The sequence below is a fragment of the Stegastes partitus genome, unplaced genomic scaffold (genome assembly GCF_000690725.1).
Source record: "Stegastes partitus isolate 25-593 unplaced genomic scaffold, Stegastes_partitus-1.0.2 Scaffold825, whole genome shotgun sequence".
NCBI lineage: Eukaryota > Metazoa > Chordata > Actinopteri > Pomacentridae > Stegastes > Stegastes partitus.
In genome coordinates, this window is record NW_007578556.1 from 26290 (window position 1) to 54283 (window position 27994).

Sequence of the window (27994 nt, forward strand, 5' to 3'; positions counted from 1 at the left end):
ATTCTGAAGGATGTTCTTCATCTTATGATGAAACATTTCGGTCCTGATGGGAGTGCTCTCTTCCAGGACGTCAAAGCTCCTCATCAGCAGGGCAAGAAGGGTCACTGAATGGTTCGTTAAGTATGAAAATTATGTAAATCAAAATAATGTGATCTCAACCCAACTGAACATCTAGAGGGAATGTTGGACTGATGTGTTAGACAGCACCATCAAAACAACAAATGAGGGAATATCTTTAGGAAGAAGGCCGTTTCATCCGTCCAGTAGAGCTCCAGAGACTTAGAGAATCAATACCAAGGAGCACTGAAGCTGTTCTGGTAGGACATGGTGACCCAACACCTTACTAAGAGACTTTATGATGGTTTTTCCTTTGATTTGTCACCAATCTTGAAGCTTATAGGGAATCCAGATGTTTTGGATTGTTGGGTGTTTCTGTTTCTGCCTTTGTGAAGCGCTATGAGATGACTTGTTGTTGTAAATATGCGCTATACAAATAAAATTGAATTGATCTGAATTGAATTGAATTGAATTGAATTGAATTGAATCTGTGTAACTGGAACACAGGATGGCCATACTCTAAAAGCTTAAACAAACAACTGCTATCAAACTGTATTGTTTTTGTTGTTACAATGATTATTTTTCTGTGTGACACTCACAGCAGGTCCCTGAGCATCAAAAATCCCTGAGAGGTTGAAGGCACCATCTGTATCATTAAGCAGAAGCTGAAGAGGCAGAAAGAGAGCTTTGTTAATAGAAACATTCAGACATCTGAACAACTCTGGATACAGAGCACTGCACATGAAGGTAAACATTGAACACACATGCTCAACAAGTTGGCTTGGACACTGGAATCTCAATTTCTGCCAAAGAAAGTCTTGGATGAGCTGTGACCAGATGCTACTTACTTCCTGAAGGTTCATAATGGGTCCTGGTGGTCCAGGTGGCCCTGGAGGGCCAGGTAGGCTGAGTCCATCTCGTCCTGCCTCTCCCTGAAAAACACAGCTGACATGTTAGCCTTTCCATAAACAGGAACACGTATTTATTTTTCCACTCGTTCATGTCTTCACCTTTTGTCCTGGATCACCTTTGTCCCCCTTTGGTCCCTGTAGATGCAGACACAAGATTAAAAAAATGAAAAGTGTTTTTCAACAACAACACATTAGCAGATTGTTTCACAGAAATGTCATCCATCAACAGCATTTATTCAGTTAAATGCCCTTTAAAAACACATTTCAAGTTAAAATTAGTCAGAATCCATTAAAATACTGACCTCTTCCCCTGTCAGTCCATCCAAACCTGGAAACCCTGGTTGTCCTGTAACACCTGGCTCCCCCTAAAGAAACCATGAAAACATTTTATCAGTATGCATTGCCGATACAACACACTGGTGTGTTTTTTAAAGGTAAAATGAATAACTCTGTGCAATAATCCAAATTGAATCATTGCCTTATATGCCAACCAGTGGGGTTGCAGCTTATCTCAGTTATTGTCCTCGTATCATATATGCAGTGAAAACTTTGCAGGAATTTAACAGGTGGGCATTCAAGAGTAGTGTCATTACATCAGTATCCTTCCAAATGTGCAATATGTTCACAATCTTCTCTCCTGTATCCGATTTATGTCTGAATAATGGCCTCAAAAGTGTGTTTGCAGAACATTATGATGCCACTGTGAAGTTGACTTTTAACCTTTTGGATATAAAATGTCATCACTTTTATCCAATTAGACATTTGTGTGAAATTTTGTCAGAACTAATGTATGAATCCTTGAGTTCTGGTTAAAAACTTGTTTTGTGAGGACCTTTGATCACATTCCAGGAGCCTAAATGCTTTAAAGTTGCTGTTTAAACAATTAGAAAACAATAATGTAAGTTCATGGTAAAACAATAATAAATTGCATTGATTTAAGAGGATTAAAAGCAGCATTTACAGTATGCACAGGTGGATGCATTCATATTTAACTTTAATGGTGATACAGTAAGTGAGTAGTTTCATATCTTGCACCTTAAGCTTGCAGAGAATTTTAAGAAGTTTAACAATTTCATTTAGACAATTTTGTAATATGTGGGAGTTGGCTGTGATAACTACAGTATTTTAACTGTTGTTGTTCTAAGTTTCTCTTATTTAGGTAAATTTGAAAAAAGTACCATGATTTTTGAACAAGACATTTATGTTGTCCCCGAACCCAAGTAAAACATTCAGCTTTACCAAGTGGCCCATATGAATTACCAAGACAGGAATTCTGAGAACTTGTATTTACAATATGAGTCATGGCCGAGTAGAATTACCACCTAGCTGGTGTCTGCCTCCATCAGCTAGTAAAGCTGTAGTATACGTCCATCACTCTTTCTGTTCTTGCGAAATAGTGTCAAAAAATAGACAGAAACAGTGTTTATTTGACATTTGTTGGATATTTTGTCCAAATTAGCACATAAATTCTTAAGTTGCCTGGAAGCACAGTGACCTCTGACCACCAAAATCTGATCAGTTCATCGTTGAGTCCGACTAAACGCTCATGCCAAATTTAAAGAAATTACTACGAGGCGGTCAAGAGAAACCATGTACACTTGCTGCACTTCTATGGATCCTAATGGATCTGGGAACACTGGGACATCAGGTCACACTCAGTGAGAACCACAACAAGCCTGTGAACCTTCAGGAGGACCGAATGTGTTCTCTCTAAAACACCATGCTGCCAACAGCTCATATCTCTCACCACCACGAGGCCCTTCACTTAACAGCCATTTACTGACCTAAAGGGTGTAGACTTTGTAGTAGCTTGTCTGATTTGTGCTCAGATATCTTTAACCTCTAAGGAAGCACAACAGAAAGACAGCTGAGATAACAGCAGACTCACCTTTTGCCCTGGCCTTCCCGGGAAGCCGACTGAACCGTCTTTACCCTGTGTGAGGCATAAAGGGGAACAAATTAAAGATAAAGAACATGTATTATTAAATCTTCGTAAACTTGCGATGGAAATGAATGTCCTCTTGTCAACAAGGTGTATATTACTGCTCAGAGAGCTCCTCTAATGCCCAACCAAGGTTACTCTGAAGGTACAACACAGGAGCCCGGAGTCTCCACATATCTCCATGGCTGTCTGCAGCTGATGAGGAACAATTGTTTACTTCTAAGTGGCCTGTGTGCAGCCTTTGGAAACACTGTTCTGACAACTTATCTTGTATACGGCTGTCGATGGAATCAGAGTGACCCTTTGGCCTTCTGTCCAGAGCAGCGGTAGAAGAAATTCCCTCACAGTCGCTAACTTTATATTGGAAAACAGCCTGTTAGCAACAGTCCAAAGGCCTCAAACTAAAGTTTTTAACAATCTCACTGCCTTGTAGGAGGGTTAGGAAAACAAGAGTACCCACTGAAAACATATGCTCACATAGACATACACACAAATATCTCACCTTGGGACCAGGGATTCCTGGAGGACCCTGTTAAAACCAAACAGAATATATCTCAGGTGACAATAGTAGCTGTTTCTGACATGATAAAATTATATGATGATTACATGACACACTATTATTGTATCACTCATGTACCTGTGGACCTCTGGAGAGTCCAGCTCCAAAATCTGTCAGCAACCCAGATCCTTCAAGGTCCTTAAAAAAACGATGTATGTACTGATTAAACACCAACATGAATAAGCCTTTCTATAAAACCATCACACCTTATACAGCTAATGATGCATTTCCAATTAAAAAAACTCCTAGTTTCAGATTTGTGTACCATAATTAATCACCGAACTGTTACATACACACTGTAGCCTGGGTGGGTCATTTAAGTGCACTGATTCTGTGTTTACAAGCAGATCTATGGCTGGATATTATGTAGATATTATACTAAAATCTGTCACTGTGCTCTATTCCTTTACAACGAGTGCTACTGATGTTAGCTAAATTAGCATTTTACTATTTTCTCATACTATTTCCATGATAACAAATACACAAATTCATCATGAACACACACACTATACCTCAAAGTCCAGGGAGTAGCTCCTTCCTGGAGGTCCCGGGGGCCCGGGAAGACCAGGTGGACCCCTGGGACCAGGCTGCCCTTCTGGTCCGTCTGACCCTGGTATGCCTGGGAACCCTGGCGGGCCCTGATCTCCCTGAGAGACAGCGAATATTAATTAATCATATTCTAAACTGTATATATTCCAACTACAAGAGTAGGAACCTCTGTGAAAGAAATTTAATGCACATGAAACAATGGGTACAAGGCCGGTATGAAAGGCCAGCATAATTACAATCGCTAATATCAATAATGGTGGTTCATTATCCAGTCAAGTGTGGCTTACCGTTGGTCCTGGCTGCCCACTCACTCCAGGCTCTCCCTATTAACAAACAAATAAAATATAATAAAATCACATTAGCTACGGTGTTGACTAGAGACACACCGCTGTTTCTGGTCTGCATGAAAAGGCAGAGCGGCTTTTGCAGCACAGACTTGTTTACACTCCGGCCCCTTGGCTTTATTAGTCCATGGGGTCACCTCATTAAGAACTTGGCCCCTTTGTGATAGCGGTCTGTTCGCAAAAACAATTACGCACAGACTAAATAACCACCTAAGAGGCCTGCTCAAGGGAAATCAGAGGGGGGTTCACACAAAAAAAGCTGCGAAATCACACAAGCGAGAGCCAGATCAAAGCCGGTGTGCTGTGCATTCACACATGAGGGTTTTTTAAAATGTACTGGGTAGGCCGGTGCACGAATTCAATGTTTCTTAAAGCCAGCTTGGTGCCTTGGATTTCTTTGTCCAGGATAAAAATACAACGAGGTGATCATTAGCCTCACCTTGTCTCCTTTCTCCCCAGCTGGCCCAGGATCGCCGTCTTTTCCATCGACTCCCTGCGAAAACCACATTTATATTCAAACTTTATGCGCACGTATGTATTCACCGGATACTTAGGCAGCAGGGAGACAACGCAGTTCGAAATGGCTTGCATAATTGCTGCTCCGATTCCTATTTTTGAACCAAAGTGGGTGCCAGGTGCAAGCTCGTAAAGGTGAACGTATTAAACAAAGCTAATGAGGTGCCAAAACCTGAAGTGAATAAATCTTTCATGAGCAAAATCAGTGCAGCAGTAAACACTGTACACCGGTGAGTAGTCCATTCACGCAGTTAGTAAAAGCTTCTAAAATTCAGAAGAGAAAAGACACATTAGCCCCAACAGACGCTACAGCTGCAACCATATTCAAGCTGTTGTTGTTCATTACTTTTGTTCCTGCCAAAACGCTGTTTGTGTGAGGATAATGGAAAAAGGACATGACCTGTCTGAACTTCGGTAGGTGGCTGCTTATACTTAGAAAATGAGCCTGTGCTGAAGTGGCAAATGAGTTAGGAACGAGCAAAAAGACACATATTTTTTGTACCACACACTTCAGCAAGCAATGGCAGGAAAGCAGTAAATGAACACCGGAGTTTTTTAAATAGAGTTGGGGCGGAAATACTGTCTTTTCAGTCCCTTGTGTTTGGGACCAGATGTTAATACCTGACCAGACCCTGACCCAGAACCAGACCCAGAGCCACTAAACCACTCGTCAATCACCTGAAAACAGAAGCTAGGTCAGCAATGTGGGTGTTGTCAGGAGAATAAAGGCCAAAATTAAGTGAGTGAACTTTAAAGATCAACTTCAAGAGCTGTTGAAAGAAATCTTGGCTCGCTTGTTTATTTTAAAAAGCAGAATTTATCTCCTGCAAATTTGTTGTGACCTTTTGGCCAGAACATTTTCAGTCTAAATCTTCTGCTTTTACTTCAGTAAAAGCAACAAATAAGGCAGTTTTTTATACACAAGCGACTATGAAATCGTATCATTATCACGTTTTCAGAGTCTAAATGAAGGATAAACTCACAGGAAGTCCAGGTTCACCCTTCTCTCCATCCTTTCCATCTTTCCCAGGAGCCCCAGGTCGGCCGGGGAGGATGTCCCCAGATGGGGTTCCTGGGGGCCCTGGCTGTCCTGGTGGGCCTGGAGGTCCTGGAGGCCCCTGATGAAACACCATAACACAACAAGTTTACACCTCATGAAGGAGAAATGATGTAGGAATGTATTTTGCATGTACTCATTTAGCTGAGAATCACCTATTAACATGGAGCCTATGGTGTCAGAATACAGATAGAAACTTCACTTACTCTTATAATTTCTGCATCACTGTCAAAGTCGTCAAATCCAGACCCCTCCTGAGGAACACAAACCATGCGATTGGTCCAATTAGCAGATAAACACGTCGCACTGCTAGAATTGAAGGGTTTCGAGTCATAAATGCTTCACATTCTGTCCTGGTAATTATTTCAAGCATGAAAAATGAAAATGCAATCATCAAGACATTCATCAGTCGTTTCACACAATGAATATTTCATTTAGCTCCATTTTTTTGTCTCCTGTATGTATGTTGTTAGTGCATTAAAATGCCAGCGAACACAAAGAACAGGATGGATGCATCACAGTACAAGTGTCGGAGAAGTTAAGTACCTTGTAATTGTAACCTCACAGAAACTGAATAGTGTTAAATGACGAATACATTTAAATGTGTTCAGCTATTTGCCTCAAGTAGAATTTAAAGTCCGTCTCTGGTAATTGATTTAACCCTTAAAAATGAATCTCAGCGTATCAAAATCATCCCTCCCAGCCTTAAAAGGTCTTAGATTTAGCTCTAGACTCCTCTAGAATAAGTGGATCTACACAGTTCCTGCCTTTCTCTGCTCACTCCTCCCCAATCACCACAGCTCGAGCACACCAGCTCACCTACATATAACCATGCAAGTTCAATGTGCAAACTGATCCCTAAGAAGAACAATGATACAGAGAGTTCCAAACTGGCAGGCTGGGACTCTCTGTGGTTCCTTAGGTTTGCTACCAACAAGTCAACAAACCAACTCAGCAATTATAAACAGTACCGTCATCGTGATAAATGCACATTGAGAAAGATGCACTAAAGTTCTAACAATGAAAAAAACACAACAGCTTTTTTACCTAACTAGCACAGACAGAACCAGATTTTGCTAAGACCAAGAGACGGTCAAAAATGTCACTCAACAACCCACCATGAACATGGAAGACTTGCTAGGCCGACCTGGAAGTCCAGGAGGGCCTGGAGGACCGGGTAGTCCAACCCCAGGATCACCCTGAAAGACACAACAGCAGGAATGTTTATGTGTTTATTTGAACATTTTATTTAATCCTCTGAACTCCAAACAGTGTCTGAGTGTTTTGGCTCCTGTCACATTTTCACTCACTGTGGGCTCATTTTACACAACAACATAAAGTCCTGCACCTCTACAGAAACAGCACAACCGTAGCTGGAAGTAGAAGGAACTTAAAGAATGTCTTATGTGTAGGTATTCAACAAACCTTGAATCAACACGTACAGCATTTTGAGTGTGCCCATAGGTGCTAGCAGCACTGAAAAAATGGTGTCTCTACATACTACAGACATTTAACTACTTCCATTTTTTATTTGGTTCCATACTTGTAAACACTACCTGCAGTTCAGCCGAAGAGACACAAAAAATCTTTGTCACGTGGCTTTTGGTTGCAGGTGAGTCACTAATGGCTTGAAGATTGTGCCAGGTAACATATTTTATTGTTTTACACAAAATGTAGATACTGCAAACAATTTATTTTGCCATTAAAAAAAAAAAGAGATATGCAGAATAACACAGTTCTGATGAACTATCCAGATTTTAAGCAGACACCTGATGTAGTTTTTTGACAAAATAGCACGCCAGTGTGTAGTTCAAAGAATGTTGGACAGTTAAAAATCTGATTCTTTCTGTTTTTACAGTTCCCAACTCTTATAAATGATGTCATTTTGGTAAATATATTAAAGCTATTGTGCTTTTCATTGTCCTTTGGGTTTTGGGGTTCAGAGGGTTAAACAGTGGCTCCTTTTATAGACCCATGAAAATGTATCCGTAAGTATCCTGGGTATTTTTATTTATTGAAAGATGGGGTTTGTTTACCTTGTCTCCCTTAGGACCAGGCTCTCCATGTAGTCCTGGGAATCCACTCGGCCCCTGGGAAAAAGACAGTCACAGCTCTGCTGAGTGCCACGTCAGATAAGAGATGCAACACACTAACACAGAGAGTGATATGAGGCCAAGACTGCAAAACATTTGGGAGGAACATTTAGTATCAGCGTTTAAGCAAAGTGTAGCTCTCTAACTGTGCACCTGTATGTTGTAAATTGCTACATTAGCGCATCAGTTTCCCCCAGAAACACTAAAGGAAACGACTCCCACAAGACAGAAGAAGAAAGCACCTATAAATCTACAAGGTTAGGAAGATTTTACTTACAGGGGAACCAGCTTCACCTTTGCTTCCCTAGAGAGCAGACAAAAATAGAAAACCAATCCATCATTTTATAATCCGACCTGTAAGTCTGACGTAAACAGCAGAAAGCTGAGGCAGTGCTCTGAACAGCTCGTGTCATGTTCCATAAATAGGAACCTACATTGTTTTAAAAAACAGAAGATTTAAGAGCAAACAAACAAGCAGATTAAACTCACTGGGTGTCCGTCTTTTCCAGGAAGTCCAGGCGGGCCTGAGGGCCCCTGTGGTCCCTGTGGTCCCCGTGGTCCAGGCTCTCCTCCGTCTCCATCTCCTGAGGCTGATCCTGGAGGGCCAGGGGGTCCTGGGGGACCAGCTGGACCTGGCTCCCCTCGCTCCCCTTTCTGTCCTGGAGACACCTGGAGGGACTGGATGTTAAAAGACTCCCATTAATTAATTCCTAGAGTCTCTGCTGGGCATCAAACAGACTCCAGCGCGTTTACCTCCAAACGAGCCAAAGAGCTGCATGAAGCCGGTCAACAAACAAAACTTGACTTTTTGAGATCACTTTATGAGCATAATGTTGGTGGATGCAGCTTTCTTTATGAAAAGCAACAACACCACGAAACCAGAATTTCAAGTGGGGCAGAGCCTCGGCTGCAGTAATTGGAACACACTCGCACTGCAGGATTCTGGCTGCAGGGTATTTATTTTTTTTTACAGTAAAGCAATTGTTAATTTATCTTGGACATTGCTGAACCACCACACAGAAACACAGCATGTATTATTGAAAATCCTCGATATATGCCGTCTAAAGATTGAAGAAAATCCTCATACTCACAGTTTGAGGCGTGGAAGCCGGAGTAGCTGCAGTCGGTAATGATTTTACTATGATGAAGACACAAACGGAGCACGTTAAAAAAATGCCAGCTCAGGTTTGAGTAGAAGAATATTTCACTTTATATGCATGATTTGTGCAGAATGTTCAACTATATGACATATAATTGGACAGGAAACATTAATTTAGGGCCGCTCGGAGGACAGGAAAGAGAACATAGAGAGGAAGAAGTGGCTTCAATGTCTCTTTATCACCATCTGCTGGCAGAATTTGGGAACGCAAGAGCCTTGGTCATGAATTACAACATCACATCCATGTCAGCATTTAAATATAAATGCTAGTGTGCAAATAATAATTAATAAAGAGAAAAACACAAATCACTGCTGTCTGTTACCACCAAGATTCTTAAAGTAATACATAAATAAGGTTTATGTGCTTCACCTCTTATTGTGCTGATCTCCGCCCCCTGTCCAGAAGTCTCCTCAATGTCTTCATCCTCATCATCGATGAGTGATATGTCCGTGGGCGGAGCTCGGACCGGGGAGCTGTAGGTGGGGTCCAGCTCTGGAAGGGGCTGCAAAACAAAAGACAAAAGAAGATGGATACCTTGTTTTTTGGTACCTTTTTTCTATCTCGTAGGAAAAACTGCAAAAATATTTTCTAATAATTTCCTGCTGAAGCTGAGAGGAGTATTTTGAATGAGTATTTTGTAGCTCAAGACTAAATTTAATATTGTGAATGAAGTGTAATAAATGTATGAAAATATATTTCGCGCTAATCTGCTTAGTTTAAATTCATTTTAACTAAAATATTTCGCAACCATGAAATTACAGAAAACTAAAAGCCGCTGTATTTTCCTTCTTATTTCTGTAGTTTTTGGTTTTCATTAGCAGCAATTTTCTGTTATAATTCGATAACAGTTGCTGGGTATTAAAAAAAAAAAAGAAAGCGAGCGCAGTGCTTGTCGCAGATGGTAGGAAATGTTTCCTCTCAGACCAGATCCAACGACAGCGTCAGACTGAAAGCAACATTCCTCACATTATTTCTGCGAGATGATAAAATGTCTTGACCTCATACCTCAGAAAAGATCCTGTTTATGAATGATGTGTGGAAATGAAACAGCAGTAAATCTCTTTCCTTTCTTTCTTTCCTAAAGAGCGTTGGATTTGAATCTATCTTTTGACAGTCCTTATGTGGCAGAGGGAGAAATCTTCCAGACTGGCTGGATCAGTGCTGTCACACATCTGGAAAACTCATTCAAACACACGACAGAGCCGAGACTTGGTGAGGTAACTTAAGGTAGCGTTGGTGGAGTCATATTTATAGCAGCGTGGAGTTGAGGGTGAAAACCTGGGTAAATGAAGCAAATCTGTCTCCTCTCTACTAGTAGATAGTTTCTATTAATATGGCCTTAAGTGAAGCATTGAAATCTCCGGCGGCTCCAGCGGCTGAGATTATGTTGGTAAGCTCCCTGCTGTAAATGTGTGATAGTAAAGTTTCCCTGAATAAAAAGGAAAAAAAACTTGTGTTAAAAGTTGTAAACTGGTGCATGGAATTACACACAGCTTTACACCAAACTGCAGGAATGCGAGTGGAAACTAAGTGCAATCTTCAACAAGCAATCTTGTTACTGCAAAGGAATAATTTGCCTCAATACTTTGAGTTTGAAATCATTTCCCAAAGTGAAGCAGTCAGAATGAAGCTCTTTTCAGATGTGGGATCACTTTGTTAAAGTAGCAGCATTCTGTCATTCAGACGTATATGGTTTTAACAGCTTCACTCACATGTAGCTACAACAGCCACAGAGAAAGCCTTCGTATGCACATATTTGTCATGCAAGATGCTCATCAAGTAATGTATAATGCATAATAATGCACTAATACACTAATGACCTAATTTATTTATGGTTTCCTTGACACTGAAAATTCTGTCCGTGTGTGATTATGATTACAGTCTACGTCACAAACAGTGAAATAAAACATCCTGAGGACTCAACCTGAGGATCACCGCTATGTATAAAACGATTTACCTGCAGCTGATAAACTTTCTTGCTTTGCAGATGCTCATATGGTTGTCTGATGCTGCATTAATTTAATAAACTCAGAGGAAATAGTCCTAAACAGCTGAAAGCAACAAACTAAACTCCTGTTAACCTGGTTATCAGTAACTCTCATGAATATTTTTTTGGACCTTGTAGTTTGTAATAGAGATGAAATTGTACAGCAAAGTGAATATGAAAGGTGTTTTGTTTTAGTCAAAGTGCTGTTGCTTTTGTTTTCTATTTAAGCAACTGCACACAGTTCAGGTTTGTGCAGTGTTGAAAGAGATGTGAAAATGTTAGTAATGGTTTTGCAGTGACTTTTAAGTAAAAAGCAAGCTGGGTGTTCATAAAGCTGACATGTTCACATTCTGTCATATGAACAGACAAGGCTGAATGTCTGCAAAGGGCTTAAAAGATAATAAAGTGGATTCAGTTTGTGGTTACTTGCTGTTAAGACAGTCAGCTTTAGTCTTCACAGGTTGGTCGGTTTCTTGGGATTAAAGCGACTTTCGCGGATTCACTTCATCGCTGAGAGACAGAGGAGACCGTTGCATGATGCTCCAACCAGGGTATAATTAGCTTAGCCAAAGACTAGAAATAGAGGGAAGCTGCGAGCCTGCGTCTGTCCTGAGTTCAAAATACACCCACCAACACCTCTAAAGCTCACTAACTTACACGTTACATCTTGCGTTTCCATCTGCGCAAAACAAATTGTGAACCGTCGTCCCTGCTGTCAGCCTTCAAGTTTGGACCGAACCAGTTTTCTTCTGCTCAGCTGTGTTTACTGGTTTTCACAGTTCTCATCTAATTCTGACAAATTTAACCAAACTCTGGAGACATTTCTTTAAGTAAAATACACTGGTAGTCTTTCCGCCCCTGCCTCTGCACAATGGTGCCCTGTTGTATTTTTTAAAATTCATTCAAGAGAGCAGAGAGTTGGCAGGGAGCAGAACATATCACCATGTTCTAGTCTCCGGCAGGCCTGAGAGGATAAGAGCTGTTTTCTCTGGTTGAAGTCCAGCTCAGCTAAACGAGGAAACCAGAAGGACGGTGTGGTGTGTTCTTGTGTGTATATGTACACACCATGGTGTACTCGCGCTCCTCGACAATCTTCTTCACTTCATCTATTCCCTCGATGTCCTCATAAGCATCATCGCCGCTCCCGTATCCGGAGGCCTGGAGTGAAAATGAGAGCAGGAGGAAAGATATTAGAAGATAAAGACAGAAAAGATTAGCAGACAAATGCCATCTGAGTTCAAGTTTTGGGATGAGAGAATTAAACGAGGAGGATAAAAAAAAAAAAAAGGACTTTGATAGTCAGAGTTTGGTTCCCACCGTTTCGGTCATGACACCCGTTCTATAATCTGTAGCTTATCTTTAGAAAAACACTGGATATCAGGAATGATTAATGTTCTAAACGATATAATCTTTTCAGGATATCTAAACATTAAACTGCTGACTGGTAGAGACTGGAAGAGAAAATGCAAACCGATTTAAGATGTATATCTGTGTTTAAAAAGAAGAAGAAACAACATTTGATGATTTAGAGATGTTTCTGAGTCTACTTTGTTTAAAAAGCAGCACTCGTACATGTTTTACTGATGAAAGTAAGATAAATTAGTGTATTAGCTCTCTGAGATTCAGAGGATTTCCACTTTGGGAAATGTGGATGAAATTATTGTGAAGTTTAAGCTCTATACAGTATTTATAGTTGCAAAATGTGGTGTAAAAGCAGTATTCTGCACACGGACACCTTCAAAATTTTGAATTAAACGACTGTTTTTATTACCGATTAATGGGCCAGTTACTTGTTTGATAAACGGATTTATAGTTTTCCCTTCTGAATATCACAGAGGCTAATGTGATTTGTTTGAAATTAGGTTCTTTGTTGAACCAACAGAGAAACACCTCATATTAAAAAAGGTGGATCCAGATCATTTTAAGCATTTTTGCTTAAAAATGTAACAATCATTTGATGACTCATTTTATTTTAATGTATAAATGAATTAACTAATTGTTTTAGATCGATGAAAACCACAAGTATTATTCTATTGCAATCACAACCTCCACTTTACCTAGAAAGGTTTTGCCCAAGATTTAGGAACCTGGCTGTGGTGGTTTAACCAGTGAAGTCCAACATGACTCTGGAAATTGCAGCAAATGCTAATTTCAAAGATTCAGGATGGAGTTTGACAAAAAAAAACTACTTTGCAGCACTATACTGCAGCAACAGGGGAGCTAACAGCCCTTATTTATGCACACTTTGTTGCTATAATTTCCTGTAGTGCCCCTTTACCACCAGCAGAGGGAGTAGTAGCTCCAGGTTTGCAGAGTGTTAAGCTAAGCACCTTCTTTTAGGCTGTTTTAGAGTTTCTGGGTGTGTTTTCATGCAGACTCACATAAGGATCATCCTCCTCACACTGGTCATCTGGGGCCGTGGGATCTGACTTCAGCACCAGCTGCTGGATGGAGCCCTGGAGAGAGCGAGGAGTGGAGGAAGAGGAGCGTCTGTGTTATACTGCGTGATAATTTAGTTCATTCTGTGTCAATTAAATTTTATTGAAGCTTAGCGGACATTTCCCACACACCAGCGTGGCCGCTGTCTTTCTGCATAACAGTTTGTCTACGTCTCCCTCCCTCATTACGACGCACATGATTTAGCAAATACACACAGAAAGTCGCACACATTGACACGCACACTCGACACATTCACACACTGCTGCAAACATCTGGCTGGGTAACAGGTGTTTTTCAGTCTGTCCTCTAAAGACAAATTGCACATCAAGCCCACGTTTATAATGCGAATATTTACTGTACTGTACGGAATGAAGCCATTTTGGTGGACAAATTCTATTAGTTTTTTGAACCAAAATGTAAAATAACAACATTAAATGGTTCTATACTTTGGATTTACATGTAGTTTTAAGTCTTGTGATTGATTGGCAACCTGCCCAGGGTGTTCCATGTAGAGGATAGGCTCCATTCTCGACCTTCTATAGGATAAGCGGGTACAGCTATAGATATGTAATTTCAGCAAAGATTATGCTGTGCACAAGTAGTCACGAGTGTGTCGGAAAAATTGGTGTTACAAAAGATATATTGCAAACCCAAACTACAAACTACGAGTTTTCCCCTTTAGATGATCAACCAGCACGTAAACAAAGAGATCCTGCAGCGTTTGCTTCGCTCAGAGAAGAGGCAAGAGTTGTAGCAGGACAAGTTGTGGCTGCTTCACTTCTCACAATGCCCTGAGCATCCAACAGTTCCTGGCTGAGAAGAACATCGCTGTGCTGGAGCAGCCTCACTACCCACCCCACCTGGCTCTGTGGGATTGTTTCCTCTTCCCCAAGCTCAAGGGGGTCATCAAGAGGACCTGTTTTGAAGACATGGACGACATCAAGATGGCTGTGATGACGGAGGATCCCAGAAGAATCCTTCCAGGAGTGGCTGGGAAAGTGCATTAGACTCCAAGGGGATTACTTCAAAGGGGACAACTTGTAGCTTGTGTTTAAAATATATCTTTGGTGACACCAGTCCTGAAACTTTTCCGACACACCTCGTACTAACAAATGCTATCGGTTATTCTTGGGTGTTTAGGTCACTATACTAACTTCTCTCTCTTTCTACTTGCAACATCATCAAGTTAGTGGCACAAGAAAAGACCTGCAACACTGTTAACACTTATAAACATCAGGCCTTCATCTGATTGATTAGTGGATGTGCCCTTTAATAGAAGCTGCATTCGAGCTCATCTCAGACAACTGGCCATTACTATCATTTCACATGAATATTTCCCGAACCTGCGTTTTAAAAGGCCACATTATCTAGTTAAACGTACCCATTTTATTGGGTGTATGAGGCTAATAAAGCAGAATAGCTGAAGCTAGTTTTGGGGCTATGTTAATTGGGCTGTTTGCCAATTTTTTGCCCTCCAAACCTCCACGGGCCTGTAGAGCTGCAACCCTCCATACTTGTTTTATTGCCTCACATCGCATTGAGACTAAGAAGTTGTTCTATTAAAAAAGGAAATGTGACTTTCTGTTTGGCAAGAACGATTGATAACGCCCGTGTCTATTGTGATATCTGTGATATCTGGAAGAACAATGCCTGCCAACAGTCTGAAGGCATGCGTTTGTTTAATTATCTGTATGAACTGTCAAAGTTTTGCTGCAAATTCTGTCAGTTGATAAAGTGTGTCGTGTTTGCGGTTGTATGCCAATAAAACTAGGGAGGGGCTGTTAACTGGAAAAGTGTATTTTTCCAGTATTTGTGGGTGTATGAATGAGTGTATACACGCAAGTCACAGCGATTGATCCTTTCGAATTGAGAGTCAGTGTGTCAGTGACTCACTCAGTATTACATCAGTAAATACTTGCTAAAGGCAATTTCAGCCAATTTTATTGATACTGAGATGAGAACGGACGCCAACACCTGTTTTTGATAGAGTCAAGCGTGGCCTATGAAATGCAATGGTGATAAAGGAGTGAGAAACCGAGATGGAGGGGAGAACAGAGGAGAATCGAAGGACTGGGTGGATGTGAGTTGGGATCGCGAGCCAAATCAGAGACATCTGTTTGCGAAGTAAACAACACATCTGAAGCAAACAAAGAATGCGCCACGCAACCTTTTCCGCTTCTTTGAAACCACTTTAATACGTGAAATCCCCCTTAAGTTAAAGCCACGACCACGTGGATGAATGATTTGCTTGGTCAGTTTGTAAAACACTCTGATTAAACGAATGTAAACACTGGAAGGCGGCGGGAGGATCTGTCAGTGCCAGGTGGTTTGAGTGACACATCTGTGGGTTGCATGGTTGCACAAAAGCTTGGTAACACACACAGATGTGTTTCTAACGCACATGTGTGAATTACAACTTGCACACAGGCGTGCAATCAATAGGAGATCTTCTGGAGTTCTTGCAGTGAGTTAGAAATAGAAAGCCAGGTAGCTGCTTGCACTAGACAGCGTAATGATGTCGTTGGGGCAAAAACATGGTGGTACCATTGGAAATTGACTGGTATCTTAAGCAGAATGCTGGTACTAATGGTGCAAACCATTGGTGTCAGGCTCAGGACTTGTTTTTTTGGGTTAAGAGTACAATTTGTTCTAAGATGAGGTTAAGAGGGACGCCTGTTGGTGTGGCAGACGTGGAAAAGATGCTTAATAACTAGAACCTCTTGATAGTATACTTGGAGGTATGGAAGTTAACAACAAGGCTTCTTCATCTAAGTCCAAATATTCTCTGGTTAGCTTCTCAGTCTCTGGCTGATGTTGTATGACAGCTTGGATATGATTGAAGACTGTATATGTTTCCAGACTGGGTACTGTCCACAGACTGGTACCTGGCAGTTTTCAGACGTCGGAGAGAAAAAGGTTAAGCACTTCTCAGATACTGTTGACTGTCTGCAGAAGACTAGTGGTGCTGAAAAAGTTGTGCAACAAAGAGTCAGTGTAGCTGCCAAGTATGTGACAAAAAGCATTCTGAAGGTCACCACTACTGTATCCGTGGTCAACGCACATTTAAATAAATTGATTTCAGATACAATGTAAGGAGTCTATGAGGCATTGGTGTGCTGCTACACATACTAAGTAGCATCTTTTGGCTATAAGATGTCACCAATGTACCAGAACTTTACACATTAGAGTAAAAAAAGGTAAGAGTCCTTCATGTGAGCTTTTAAAGGACTTCAGTTCTGCTGTTTTAAAAGGTAAAGCCCACCATTTGGAAAGCAAATTTACCCTTGTAATTAAAAGGAAAAGTTGCTTTAAACTGTGGCAAGCCATGCTCCATAAAACACTCAACACATACATGCAGAGACATACTTGGCTAAGACTGTATTTTTTAAACACTGTGAGCAAGAAAACTCATTCAGTTGCTCAGGGAGATTCAGAAAAGTCCAAAAATGGTTCCCTCTTTCTGGGTCTGTCTCACAGAAACACTAACATCTACCCAACATGAGATGTGTTTCAGCACAACTAAGGAAAGCAAAAACATGAGTCAATGAGTCAGCGTGGGAGAAGATATTTCAGCATTTTTGTGTTCATGTGAGGCTTTTGAGAGATCGCACTGCTGCTGCATTGTGGCTGCTCTCCCTGGGAGAAACAGAAGGATCTCTGACAGAGCTGCCAGGTCAAACACTGAGCAGCTGGAAACAGACGGTCACTACTGATCCTCTTTGTCTGAGACAGAAGGGAAGAGGGAGGAGAGGGGAGGAGGACAGTATGAAGAGAGCAAAGAGAGTAGTGAAAGAGATGGAGCTTGTTGGCAAGAGATCGAGGAAAACTCAGAGGGCCTGTGGGTGATGTCACTTAGCTTGTTGAGGGCCACGGTGGAGGTTTAGAACTCCTGAGCAATAATATATGCTACATAGGCATTTCCTGTTGTTTTTATTGTATAGTCAGCAGTAAAAGGCATACAAACAAGGGAAGAGGGAGGGATGTAACACAGGACGAGGTCCAAGGCGCCTATCAAGCCAGTAATGCTGCAGTTATATGGCACTGCAAGTTACCAAGATGCTCCCATAATGCAATTTAAATGTCCTGTATCACGTACAATACTTGTTTCTCAACAGCTAGCAGTCCTAGTCTTGGTATCTAGATATTTTCATCTCTAACTCGTGCCTTATTTTTGAATATAAGGCTAAAAGCAGCTCCATAGTACTTATATTGAGAGGAACTCCACAAAAAAAAGGTCAAGGCAAGTGCTTTAAAGGTACTTTGTGCAACATTTAGCCACTGGATGTCGCCAGGGCACCAGCATCTCAGACCAAAACAAACGGGCTTGTCATGAGAGGCAACAAAAATGGACATAACGAATGCTAAACTGCACTTTTGCTTTTTCCATGTGGTGTGTTTATAAGCACACAACAGTTTCAAAGGGAAGGACTCACATGCACTAATGCGCACAAGCGGCTAGAAAAGCAGCCAAAACATAGAGCAGGGATGCTCGGATTACAACACAAAAAGAAGAAGTGTGACATTTTCTGATAAGGACGCCACTATTCAAATCTATCTTTACCTTGCAGATGGTTGTTTGCCAAGAAATTAATGCTATATTTAGATTTTAAATACTGCATACGGCACCTTTATGAGTTTTTTTTTACAGAGCGCTTCAGTGCTAATGAGCCTTCTTGCATGATTGTGACTGTGGGTGAATCAAATCATCTCAACAGCAGAGATGACACAATTCTCTACCATGAAACTGGAAAAATTCAGTTCATACTGCTGCTAAACTTGGAATACGTCAGCTGTCTTAGTGTTTTCTGCTGTAAGGACACACATATGAGGAGTCTAACCTATTTTGATTTTCTTAGTTTAACAGTTTTGTTAATACAAATGCACTTATTTCCTTTCTACCTGAGTTAGATAAAAACAAAAAACACTGCTCACATCAGGTTTGAAAACTATAAACCTGCAGCAACACATGCAATCAACTTACTGTAGTTCAGAATAACAATTAAAAGCAAGGGGAAACTGGTATTCCAGCTTTTTCCAAATGTAAAAAAGTCCCCCTGCTGTTTCCACACAGGTTTTATTACAGATAAATTGGTATTTTAGCAAAGATACTGCAGGAATATGTTCCATGAGGCTTTGGCTCAAGGCCAATGGCTACAACTTGCAGGATAAAATAATTTCATCTTCATTAAAAACTGAATTGCAAATAAATGGGGAAAACAAACAGTCTGTTGTTTTTTTATTATTATTGGTCCATCTCCTTGCTATTCCCTCTAAGCCACTAGAAAAATCAATAAAAGTTCTCTTCTGCTAAATAATAAAATGTAATGAGTCAACATATACTACCGTCTCAGAAAATGAAAACGTTACCGAAAATGAAGTTGTCATTTGTCCGCTATAAGGCGAACACACGATGTTTTTGTGCGTTTTAATGATGCTACAGCGAAGCTATTTTGGTCTAAAATGAAACTCGAGCCGTTCATGATACAAACACACACGTCAGAGTTGGTTTTAAAGTGCAGTACGCAGAAAAGCCTATTTGACAGATTGTTCCAGCAACAAAAAGGACTCCCATCTGAGACCATAAATTCCTGAATAAACACACGCTCTGCCTCGCTGGCTCATTGGATTGCTTTGAAACTCTCCTTAGATTTCTGTAATGAAATCTTAATGAGACTAAAAAAAAAAAAAAAGCTGCTTGTGATAACTTCTTTCCACTGTCCTGGAAATTAAGCATCATGTAGTTCGTCTGTCTTATGAACTTGCATAGCAACAAATCATAAGAAAAGGAAGAAAAGTAGCACAGAGGAGGCTGTTGTTTTTTTTTTTGTTGATAAAGTCACAGGTCGTGTAATTTTCTGGCTTCGCTATCGAGTTCATGTGTTCAGAAAAGGGATTGTTTTCATTTTTTCCAACATGAACTCAGGTCTTCTCTTATTAAAATGCAATATTCTGACTCGGTTTACTATAAACTCTCCTCTACTTTCCCCTACATATGGCGCACAGTTGAATGGTATTCCCTTTACGCTGAACTGTTCTCCTCTCATCATGCCTCCAGTTGCATTGGGACAAACAAAGCCTTCCACTGCAATCACAAAATAGCAAATCACAGATGATTGGGAGGAAAGTGCTGAAGCATTTACTGTTCTTTTTTTCTTCCCCCCTTTTACAAGAGCACTGTGAGCAGAAAGCAGCACTGCATATGTTATTATCTCTTCTCCTGGATCTGATTTCTCAGCACTTATGTATCACACACAATCACTACAAAGGCACACATATTTTTAACAGCTATTGTGAGGGGTTTGGAACCTCTACCCTTTGCATATTTACTATTGTTTGATTGGCCTTCTTCTGATTGAACAATTGGCAGTTGTGCTCACAGTTGCACTCAGTGTAAGCCATTCAAGATGAGAGACTGTCAACCATATTCCAGAAATGTAAATCACACAGAGTTTGTCATTTATGAGCTCTCAAAGGATAAGGCAGTGCTCATAAACACATGTGGTCATTCATTCCTTGTCTCCTGCGGCAGTCATAAAACTGCCAACAAAGACTATTGTGTTCATGTCTCAAATGTAAAGCAGGCAGCCGCCCAAACACCACGTTTGTCTCCGCAACTAGCCACGGACTGGGCATCCATTCTTAGCTCATTGATCCAAACCCACTGACACTGGGACACTGAGGGGTAAACTAACCAGAAATACAGCTGTCACATGGGGCTGACAAATAGAGAAGGAAAATACTGAGGTTTTCATGTGGTAAATAAAGTAGAATCAAGACTTACCACAAACCTCGGCAGGCCGGTACCCCCGGCGTTCCCTACAAAGATCCCTGAGCTGGCCTCGAAGGTCAGAGGCTGAGCGCTCCTGGTGAAGGCAACTCTGTGGTACTCCTCACAGTCCATGTAGAGACGCACCTACAGGCAGGAACGAGGGCACAAATACACATATTTAAGCTAAAAAATTATAAATAATGGACTACTTCTGCAAATAAAACATCTGTGGACAGATCTGTGTTTCCTGCAGAGTTACATATTTAAGGAGTTTGGTGTAATTTTATGACAAAATACAAACATAAAAAGTAAATGTGTGCAAAAGACAGACGTCACATTTAAACTATTTAATGACCCTGGATGAGGATTGTTTTAAAAAAAAAAGGTTGAAACCAACAATCTTCATAGTGAATGTCTGCTTTTATCTGCAAATCCAAAAAGTAATGTTAAAGGAATGTGGTGTCTTTCATCTCTAGTAGACGTGTTTGAAGCATCACATTAGAAAAAGTTCATAGAAGTGATGAAACTTGAAAGGAAAACGTCCCAAATTCTGCACAGAAATACAATGCTTGAGTTGATTCTTGACTTTTTTGTGAGAAAAAAGTTGATGCACTTCATGGGAGGTGGAAACACCTTTTCAAACATTTACCTCACATGACCAATCAGCTGTTTACATTTTCCTCCCATTGTTTTCTACTCCAGATAGCATGAAACATGCCCAATACCAGCTGCCATGAAAGAATAATTACAACTTTCCTGATTTCTTTTCCCTTCTTTTTTTTCTTTGTAGATGGCCACAACTTAGTTTGTTTCTCTTTTCTCGTGGTTTTTAGCCTGTAGAAAATAATTACATTTGTTTCAGGCTTCTTCTAGCCTTACAATCATGAAAAATGTAGCCTAGAGCGCCACCTTCGGACGACACTGTGCAACCTAGTTTGTGCACTCCAAAGCAGTCAGTGGCAACTCGCCTAAATTGCCTTTTTTTTCCTTTTTAAAAAAAATGTGCCTATTTTTATTGGGAGAAATTCCAAAAGTTTGCTTCAAATTCACTCGACAATTAAATGGAAACAGCTAATTTCATAAGTCCTGTGTAAACGCCAAAGCCTGCTCATGCCACAGACCTCCTTTGTTGCCCAGAAAACACATTGAGTCACATTGCTTACTGAGCAATTAGCATTTTTCTTTTAATACCATGAAAATGAGCACTGGAGTTCATCCAAGTTCATACAAGCGCATTCTCCTGCTGCAGTAAATACTGGGGCACCAGTTACAAACAGTCCCTCAAAACATGATAGCTTTTTCAGTAATTTATAGACAATTAAAGTATATTTGTGTCCTATTTATTAACCTAACATATGTCTACCAATTGAATCATGTATGATGGTATGAGGACCAAAGGGCAACATAAGTATCAGCGCAACATCCTCATTATCTCACAGCTTTAAATGCAGAATTGAAATCTGCAGATTTAGCAAAATTATTCTCATGACACTGATTGATCATGATTGTTGAAAAGGACATGTTACATCTTCACCCAGACAAACTCAACACACCAAACTCACCTCTGCACCCTGAACAGTCAGCGTAAACCTCGCCCATCTTCCCGTCAGGTCTCCCATTTTGAACGAAGCTGCCTCTTGGGTCCCACCTCTCGTTTCCGGGTCGGTGTAGTACAACACGACTCTCTGGGAGCCATCCTCCACTTCGGACAGCGCTATACCCAACTGTACAATCTAAGAAAACATACAAAAGATTTTTAAAAATTACTTTTCCTTACCTTTGGCAGAAAGGCTATGAGAGAAGTGTTAAATACATTCACACTGTCTCACTTTCTGATAAGCATCCGTGATGGCGAACAGCACACCGCCGCGCCGTGTGGTTGGTTTAGCCGTGACCGTGATGGCGAAGTCATGATAGAACGGGTCGGGGATGAACGACTTTGTGAGGCGGCCGACGTTGGCGTCCGGGCCGAAGCTGTAAGCAGGGTAACCTTCGAACCCCGTCACGAAGGAGACGGATGGAGGAAGGGGAACGCCGATCAACTCTGTCAGGTCCAAGGCTCCCTGAGAACCAGGGTCTGCACAAACCAAACACAGAGGTGGAAACCATGTCAGTGGAGGGGAAAAAGAAAACATATCTGTCATGTGAAAGTGAATCAGAGTTCATCATTGGCCTCCTGACACCTTTACCCAGTTAAAATAAATTGGCCTGAAAAATTCAAACAAAGAGTTACAAGAAAAGTGACTGCTGCCATGTGGACGCAACGTGGAGTCAAGGGTGAAATTTGTGCGGAAGTCGGGGTTTCATGCATTTGTTGTCGATTAGTACCACGAGTCTCCAATGTCAGTCACAGCAACTAGCGTAATAAGGATGTATGACAAATCCTGTTTGTCGGAGAGCACCTGTAGCCAGATCTCCCTTTTTGCCGTCACAAGATAAGTAAAAATCCTTTAGTTTCTGAAGAACGAACAACCCCACTGGGACTTTTTGTCAAACCACTCTATGGCACTTCCTTGACCTGCTTGAATCATGAAGAGGTCAGAGAAAGAGAATCTTTAAGCAGCCAAAGTTTACTATACACCAGCAAAGGGAAAATTATGCAAAATGCACGAGGCTAAAATACAAAATAAGAATCAGGGATGGAAAGTTTAAACACATTTCTTTACCAATAATTGGTAGTATTATCAACCAATGATCAGACACAAAATTAACTCAAATGATTCCGTGTCCTGATACAGCCACTTTAAATGCTGACATGGCCGCTCCAGTGATGTAGATGATCAGCCACAAAGTCACACAGATGCAGTGTTGATGCACTTCAGCTCGTCTACAAAAGGAGAGCTTTGGCCAGAAGGCATTATGCATCACAGAAGACTTTCTCGTGGTGGCTCTTTGCTATTTAAACTTCCAAAATTTTCTATGATTGCCAACATGGAACTACTGGTAGTGCAACTTGCTGCCTTTTTGGGTCTTAACCATTAAGAGGCTCCACCTGGTGGCATAACCAGAAACTACAGCTACGAAACAACACATTTCTGACATATCTGTCCGTCTTCTGCCTCATCAGTTCATATAGGTTTAACTAGTTAATGTCTGAATAACTAATAATCATTAACATCCTTAATCAAAATGATAAAGCCCTTATAGGAAATGATTTTTTGTTGTTGTTGCATTTTACATCTTCTTTTGTAAATGTGTCTGTAAATTAAAAAAACTACAGCTGCCAATTATAAAGAAACTGATAATCAGGATTTTTTTTTTCACTGTCAACCAGCTGAAAGCAGGGATTTAAACTGAATGGGTTGTTTTCTATGAGCAGAGCATACATTTTAAACATCAATACTGGAGCCAATCACGTTCATTTAACTGTGAGAAGCCACATTTGTGATATACCTAAAACTAATTTAGCTATTTATTCTGGAAGTCTCACTAAGATGAAGCTTTATTTTGCACAGAGGAAACCCTGTAAGGAAATGACTGTACCTATGCTATCATTATTACTGTATGAGCTAGCAAAGCTCTAAAAAAGCAGTTTGAGACAGAATAATGAAGCTGCCATGTGCAGTGTGCTGTGTGCTCTGAGTTTGACGGCTACTTGAAGGTGACAGGGAACACAGTTCATACAGAGCTGGGGGCCAATGGTAGCCTATAGCTCATTTTTGCTCCTCGGCCCCCCGGTGGGTTAATCCAGTTTTGGGTCAGGACGGAAAGGTCGCTCCAGATATTAAAGCATTCCACAGCCCAGACAGTCAGTGTGTTGCACTCATCTTATGTCATCTCTTAATTACCAACTGCACCGAAAAGATGAATTTACGAAATTATTTCTAAATGTTGCAGAGAAATAGTTCTAAATATACAAGAAATGCTTTAATTTTGTGCAACCATGGAAGACAATAATTGATGCCAGGTAGGCCACGAGTTCCTCCACACATCTGCTCTATGGACTCCTATGAGACAGTGTGTTCCTGATGTCCTTGCTTCTGTGTTTTGGCATTTTTAAGTATGACAACATGTCAGAAACACCCCATAAAGTTTGCCAAGAGACAAGAGAAGAGGCTTCCATCTGTCTTATTGTCTTATGCCCCCCGCTCTTGTCGTCATATTGTGTAAACTCACCATTACGGCGTGCACGGCTGACTGCACGTGAGCTTCGTTTCTGTCACACAAGTTCTCGTGCGTGCCCACAACATCTTTCTTACTCTCTCTCACTACTTTTTTGTCGCACACAACCAGCTCGTTCACGCACACGGCCTCGTCCACACCTGGTTCTCTTTAGCGGGAAGACCCCTGGAACAATCGTCTGTTCTTTCAGGCCGTATGGGCAGCGGGGTATAGAGGCTGGGCATCTGGAAGGCATTAGGCTTGACTAATACACACATGCTGTGCAGTGGCAGCTCCTGTAAATTAGACTTACCGCGTGGCGTGTGTGTGTCTGCGTGAGCGACAAAGGCTTAAAAAAAAAAAGAAAAGAGTCTAAGAGTGCAAACATTAAGACAAGTACAGCGTGGGTATAGGCGTGTGTGTGGCCAGTAAGCCTCCCCACAGGATGAGAGGCACACTCCTTCCCCCATGCATTAATTGGATTGAAGCCCCTACAGACTGTGGCAATTAAAAAATAACAATGAAGTGCAACCCACACCGGTCTGCTGTGTAACCGCCACTGTAATTTCCCGGCACTGTAGTTGGGAGCTGGGACAGAATAGCTGGGTTGCTCCACAGACGACTAAATCTGAAAACAATGTGTCCAGACTTCAAATCATTCCAACAAAAGATCCCGAACTACACGGATGCATCGCAAATAGCTTTTAAAATTTTCCAGAACTGTGAGGAAATAGTCCTAAAGTAGCCAGATTTTCAAAGCCAAAATCTGGATGCGGCTGATTGAGCAGCCTTTTATCAGTGAAATACTTCATTACAACACACTTTGGAAGATGTCAGGAAAATTAAATGTGCAATAAACAACTGAACGCATGTTCACTGTCAAAGCAGACTTGTTTAATTTTATTTCTTCACAGAGGAATTTCTTAAGAAATAGGTCTGAGGTTTAGGCACTAATTACTAAGCTGATACAGTGAAATCTAAGAAAGCTAAAACAAGCCCTAAGAGGTAATTCTTTCCATGTCCTCTTTGACTCGATTCTGATTGCAAAAAAAAAACAAACTCCTGGAATCAGAAATTGATGACTGTCCCGTTGGCTGCCTCGCCTCTAGACGCGAACTTCACTCTATATCTTCTCTGTGTTGTCAGTGGTTGCCAAAATTCCCACAGCTCAGCCTGTCACGCTGCCCGAGTGTGACTTCACCGCAGATGTTCCTCCAGTGGGTCAGAGCCTTAACAGCTGGACACGTCGCCATGGATACGCAGATACACTCACCGAATTAGCTCGAATTCTCATGACGCAACAGGAACCAAAGGACCGGCGTTCGTCCGGTGTCGTGCGACGTCCCCTATCGGCGAACGGATCATGTCGAAGGAATCTCGGCGTCTACTGCTGACTTATGAATATCTTAATGCTAAAAGTAGAGCAGTGAAAACATCCCGGAGCTAAAAGATGTCAGCTGTGAGAAACTCGCGAGCGATTCCGTTCAGGGTGTAACTTCGGAGAGCAATCAGCTTTGGCCCGGGTCTGAGCAACCACCTGCACTGGAACGGGGCACGAGAAAGAGAGCGCAGGAAGCCTCAGGAGTGTCTGTCCTCCAGCTAGCGCTCACTGTAATAACTTCAAGGTGTGTAAGTGGAGAGCGAGATGCTGCCATGTGATTTAGTCTTGGAGGAATAACGCTGGCTCTAGCAAGGTGAACTCCCTTTTCCTGGGAAAAAGAGGGTTCATGTTGGACCACTGATGCTGAAAATAAAAGTTTATATTGCAATTTTAGTGCAACACATGGTGATAATATATTCAATTTCAAAAGGATGTTGCGCGCTCACAATGCACCAAGACAACAGGATTTAGTGTAAATGAGGAGAAGTCACAGGATTTGCAGCCTTCTGACATTGTATATCACATAAATGAAGCCAGATTGTGGAAGAGCTTGAATTACAACACTCCAAGGTGGCCGTACGTTATAAAACTAGCGTCCTTACATAACAAAATGGCCATGAGAGAAAATATGTTCGGTACACTGTGGATGTACGAGGACGTGTCTCTTTGTTCTGTGTGTTCAGAGCGTTTGCATGCCAGCTTTCTGTCTACATGAGGAACAGTAGATCCAAACACTGCCGTCTCCACAGGGCTGTTTCTTGAACCCGGTGTGTTTGGAGTGTGTCTGCAGAAAGAGACAGGAGAAACAGCTACAACTTATGTAATCCAAAAGACACGAGGACTAAAATTTCATAAATATACTGTACAGAATCTGTGCATCTGTCACGAAAGTGCACGCAATCCAACACGTGAGTTCAAGTTTAGTGTCACCACAAGAGACTTTGGGGTATTGAGATGTTTTAAACAAGTTACGGCAAGTAAGGTTGCAAGATATTGGAAAAAACTGGCATTGAGATATTTGGTTTTTCCCGCAATATATAATGACACAGGAATTTTCACCAGATCGCATGATTAGTTTTGTAAAGGAGTGTATCTGCATCAAAATTACTCTCATACGGTTTAACACTTGCAAAACCATCTGTGCTCCTTGCATGCATCACACAGAACTTTGTTGAGCTGATTTAAATGGTCAAACAACTTAGCAGCAAAGTACCTGCTTTTTGGCAACACTGCCCTTCTGGTAGCAGAAATATTCGTTTCTTTTTGCAACCAAATATTCCTTTTCAGCGTTTCTCTCCTGCTCTGCACATGTGAAGCCTGCATGTCAACAAACACTGTGTCTTGGCAACAACACTGACATCTCTGTAAATCCAAGAACACTTAAACTGGATTAAATTCTCTTTTAGATTAGTCATGGAAAATAAAAAACGGGTAAGTTTACTTTTTGTATTTTTGACTTGCTTTTACTTCCTAAGATGTGACTGTTGCAGATGGCAGTACAGACACTGAAACGATATATTGTGCAGCTCTAACGGCCTCCTCACGTTATAATAACCACCTCTTCAGACAGCTCTCAGTCGCAGGTCTGACGGGCACGTACCTTGTAGTGGATGTGAAACGTGTGTGTTTTACTTGGACTTGGAAAGAAACGGGGATCATAATAAGCTGGAGATGATGGATCCATTATTTGGACAGACCTAAACGGGGCCGGCCAGCGTCGCTCAGCTGTCTGTCAGAGCGCTGCACATTATAATGAGATGTCACATCTGATGAAGGGCTCTGGAATCTAATCAAACCATCGCTGATATTATGATAAGAATATGCAACTTGGCTCGCCATTGCTCATATATATATACACACTACTACAAGTACTCACATGTGCAAAAACTCTTATTTAGCAAAAGAAATCTAGACTCACACTTTATGCAAGTGTTTAGAGATGCAAAGCCTAACGGTAACGCAGCGAATTCTTGGTGGCTGTGGTCACACCACATCTTATGAAACGCTATTCCCCAGGCCACATTTTACTGTGGAATAATTTAAAACACCTAAAATCTGTCTATTCCCAACAAAAATGATGACTCACACTGACAAAGTTCAGAAAATCGCAACAAAAGACCGAAATAATG

General features: G+C 41.2%; 1 protein-coding gene across 2 annotated transcripts in view; it reads right to left on the reverse strand.

The window, feature by feature from the left end:
- LOC103365300 (collagen alpha-1(XVIII) chain-like) overlaps positions 1-27994 on the reverse strand; it is a 64061-nt gene that overhangs the window by 7208 nt on the left and 28859 nt on the right. For both annotated transcript variants that reach the window (XM_008292708.1, XM_008292707.1), the window contains exons 3-25: positions 22213-22460; positions 21946-22116; positions 20396-20527; positions 13557-13631; positions 12241-12333; positions 9558-9690; positions 9120-9166; positions 8518-8706; positions 8306-8332; positions 7972-8025; positions 7054-7134; positions 6142-6189; positions 5862-5996; positions 4802-4855; positions 4306-4341; positions 3982-4116; positions 3548-3607; positions 3413-3439; positions 2857-2901; positions 1271-1333; positions 1068-1103; positions 906-989; positions 657-722 (exon numbers count right to left, since the gene is read on the reverse strand). In XM_008292708.1, the coding sequence (XP_008290930.1) occupies positions 657-722; positions 906-989; positions 1068-1103; positions 1271-1333; positions 2857-2901; positions 3413-3439; positions 3548-3607; positions 3982-4116; positions 4306-4341; positions 4802-4855; positions 5862-5996; positions 6142-6189; positions 7054-7134; positions 7972-8025; positions 8306-8332; positions 8518-8706; positions 9120-9166; positions 9558-9690; positions 12241-12333; positions 13557-13631; positions 20396-20527; positions 21946-22116; positions 22213-22460 (2039 nt within the window). The remainder of the gene's footprint in view (positions 1-656; positions 723-905; positions 990-1067; positions 1104-1270; positions 1334-2856; positions 2902-3412; positions 3440-3547; positions 3608-3981; positions 4117-4305; positions 4342-4801; positions 4856-5861; positions 5997-6141; positions 6190-7053; positions 7135-7971; positions 8026-8305; positions 8333-8517; positions 8707-9119; positions 9167-9557; positions 9691-12240; positions 12334-13556; positions 13632-20395; positions 20528-21945; positions 22117-22212; positions 22461-27994) is intronic.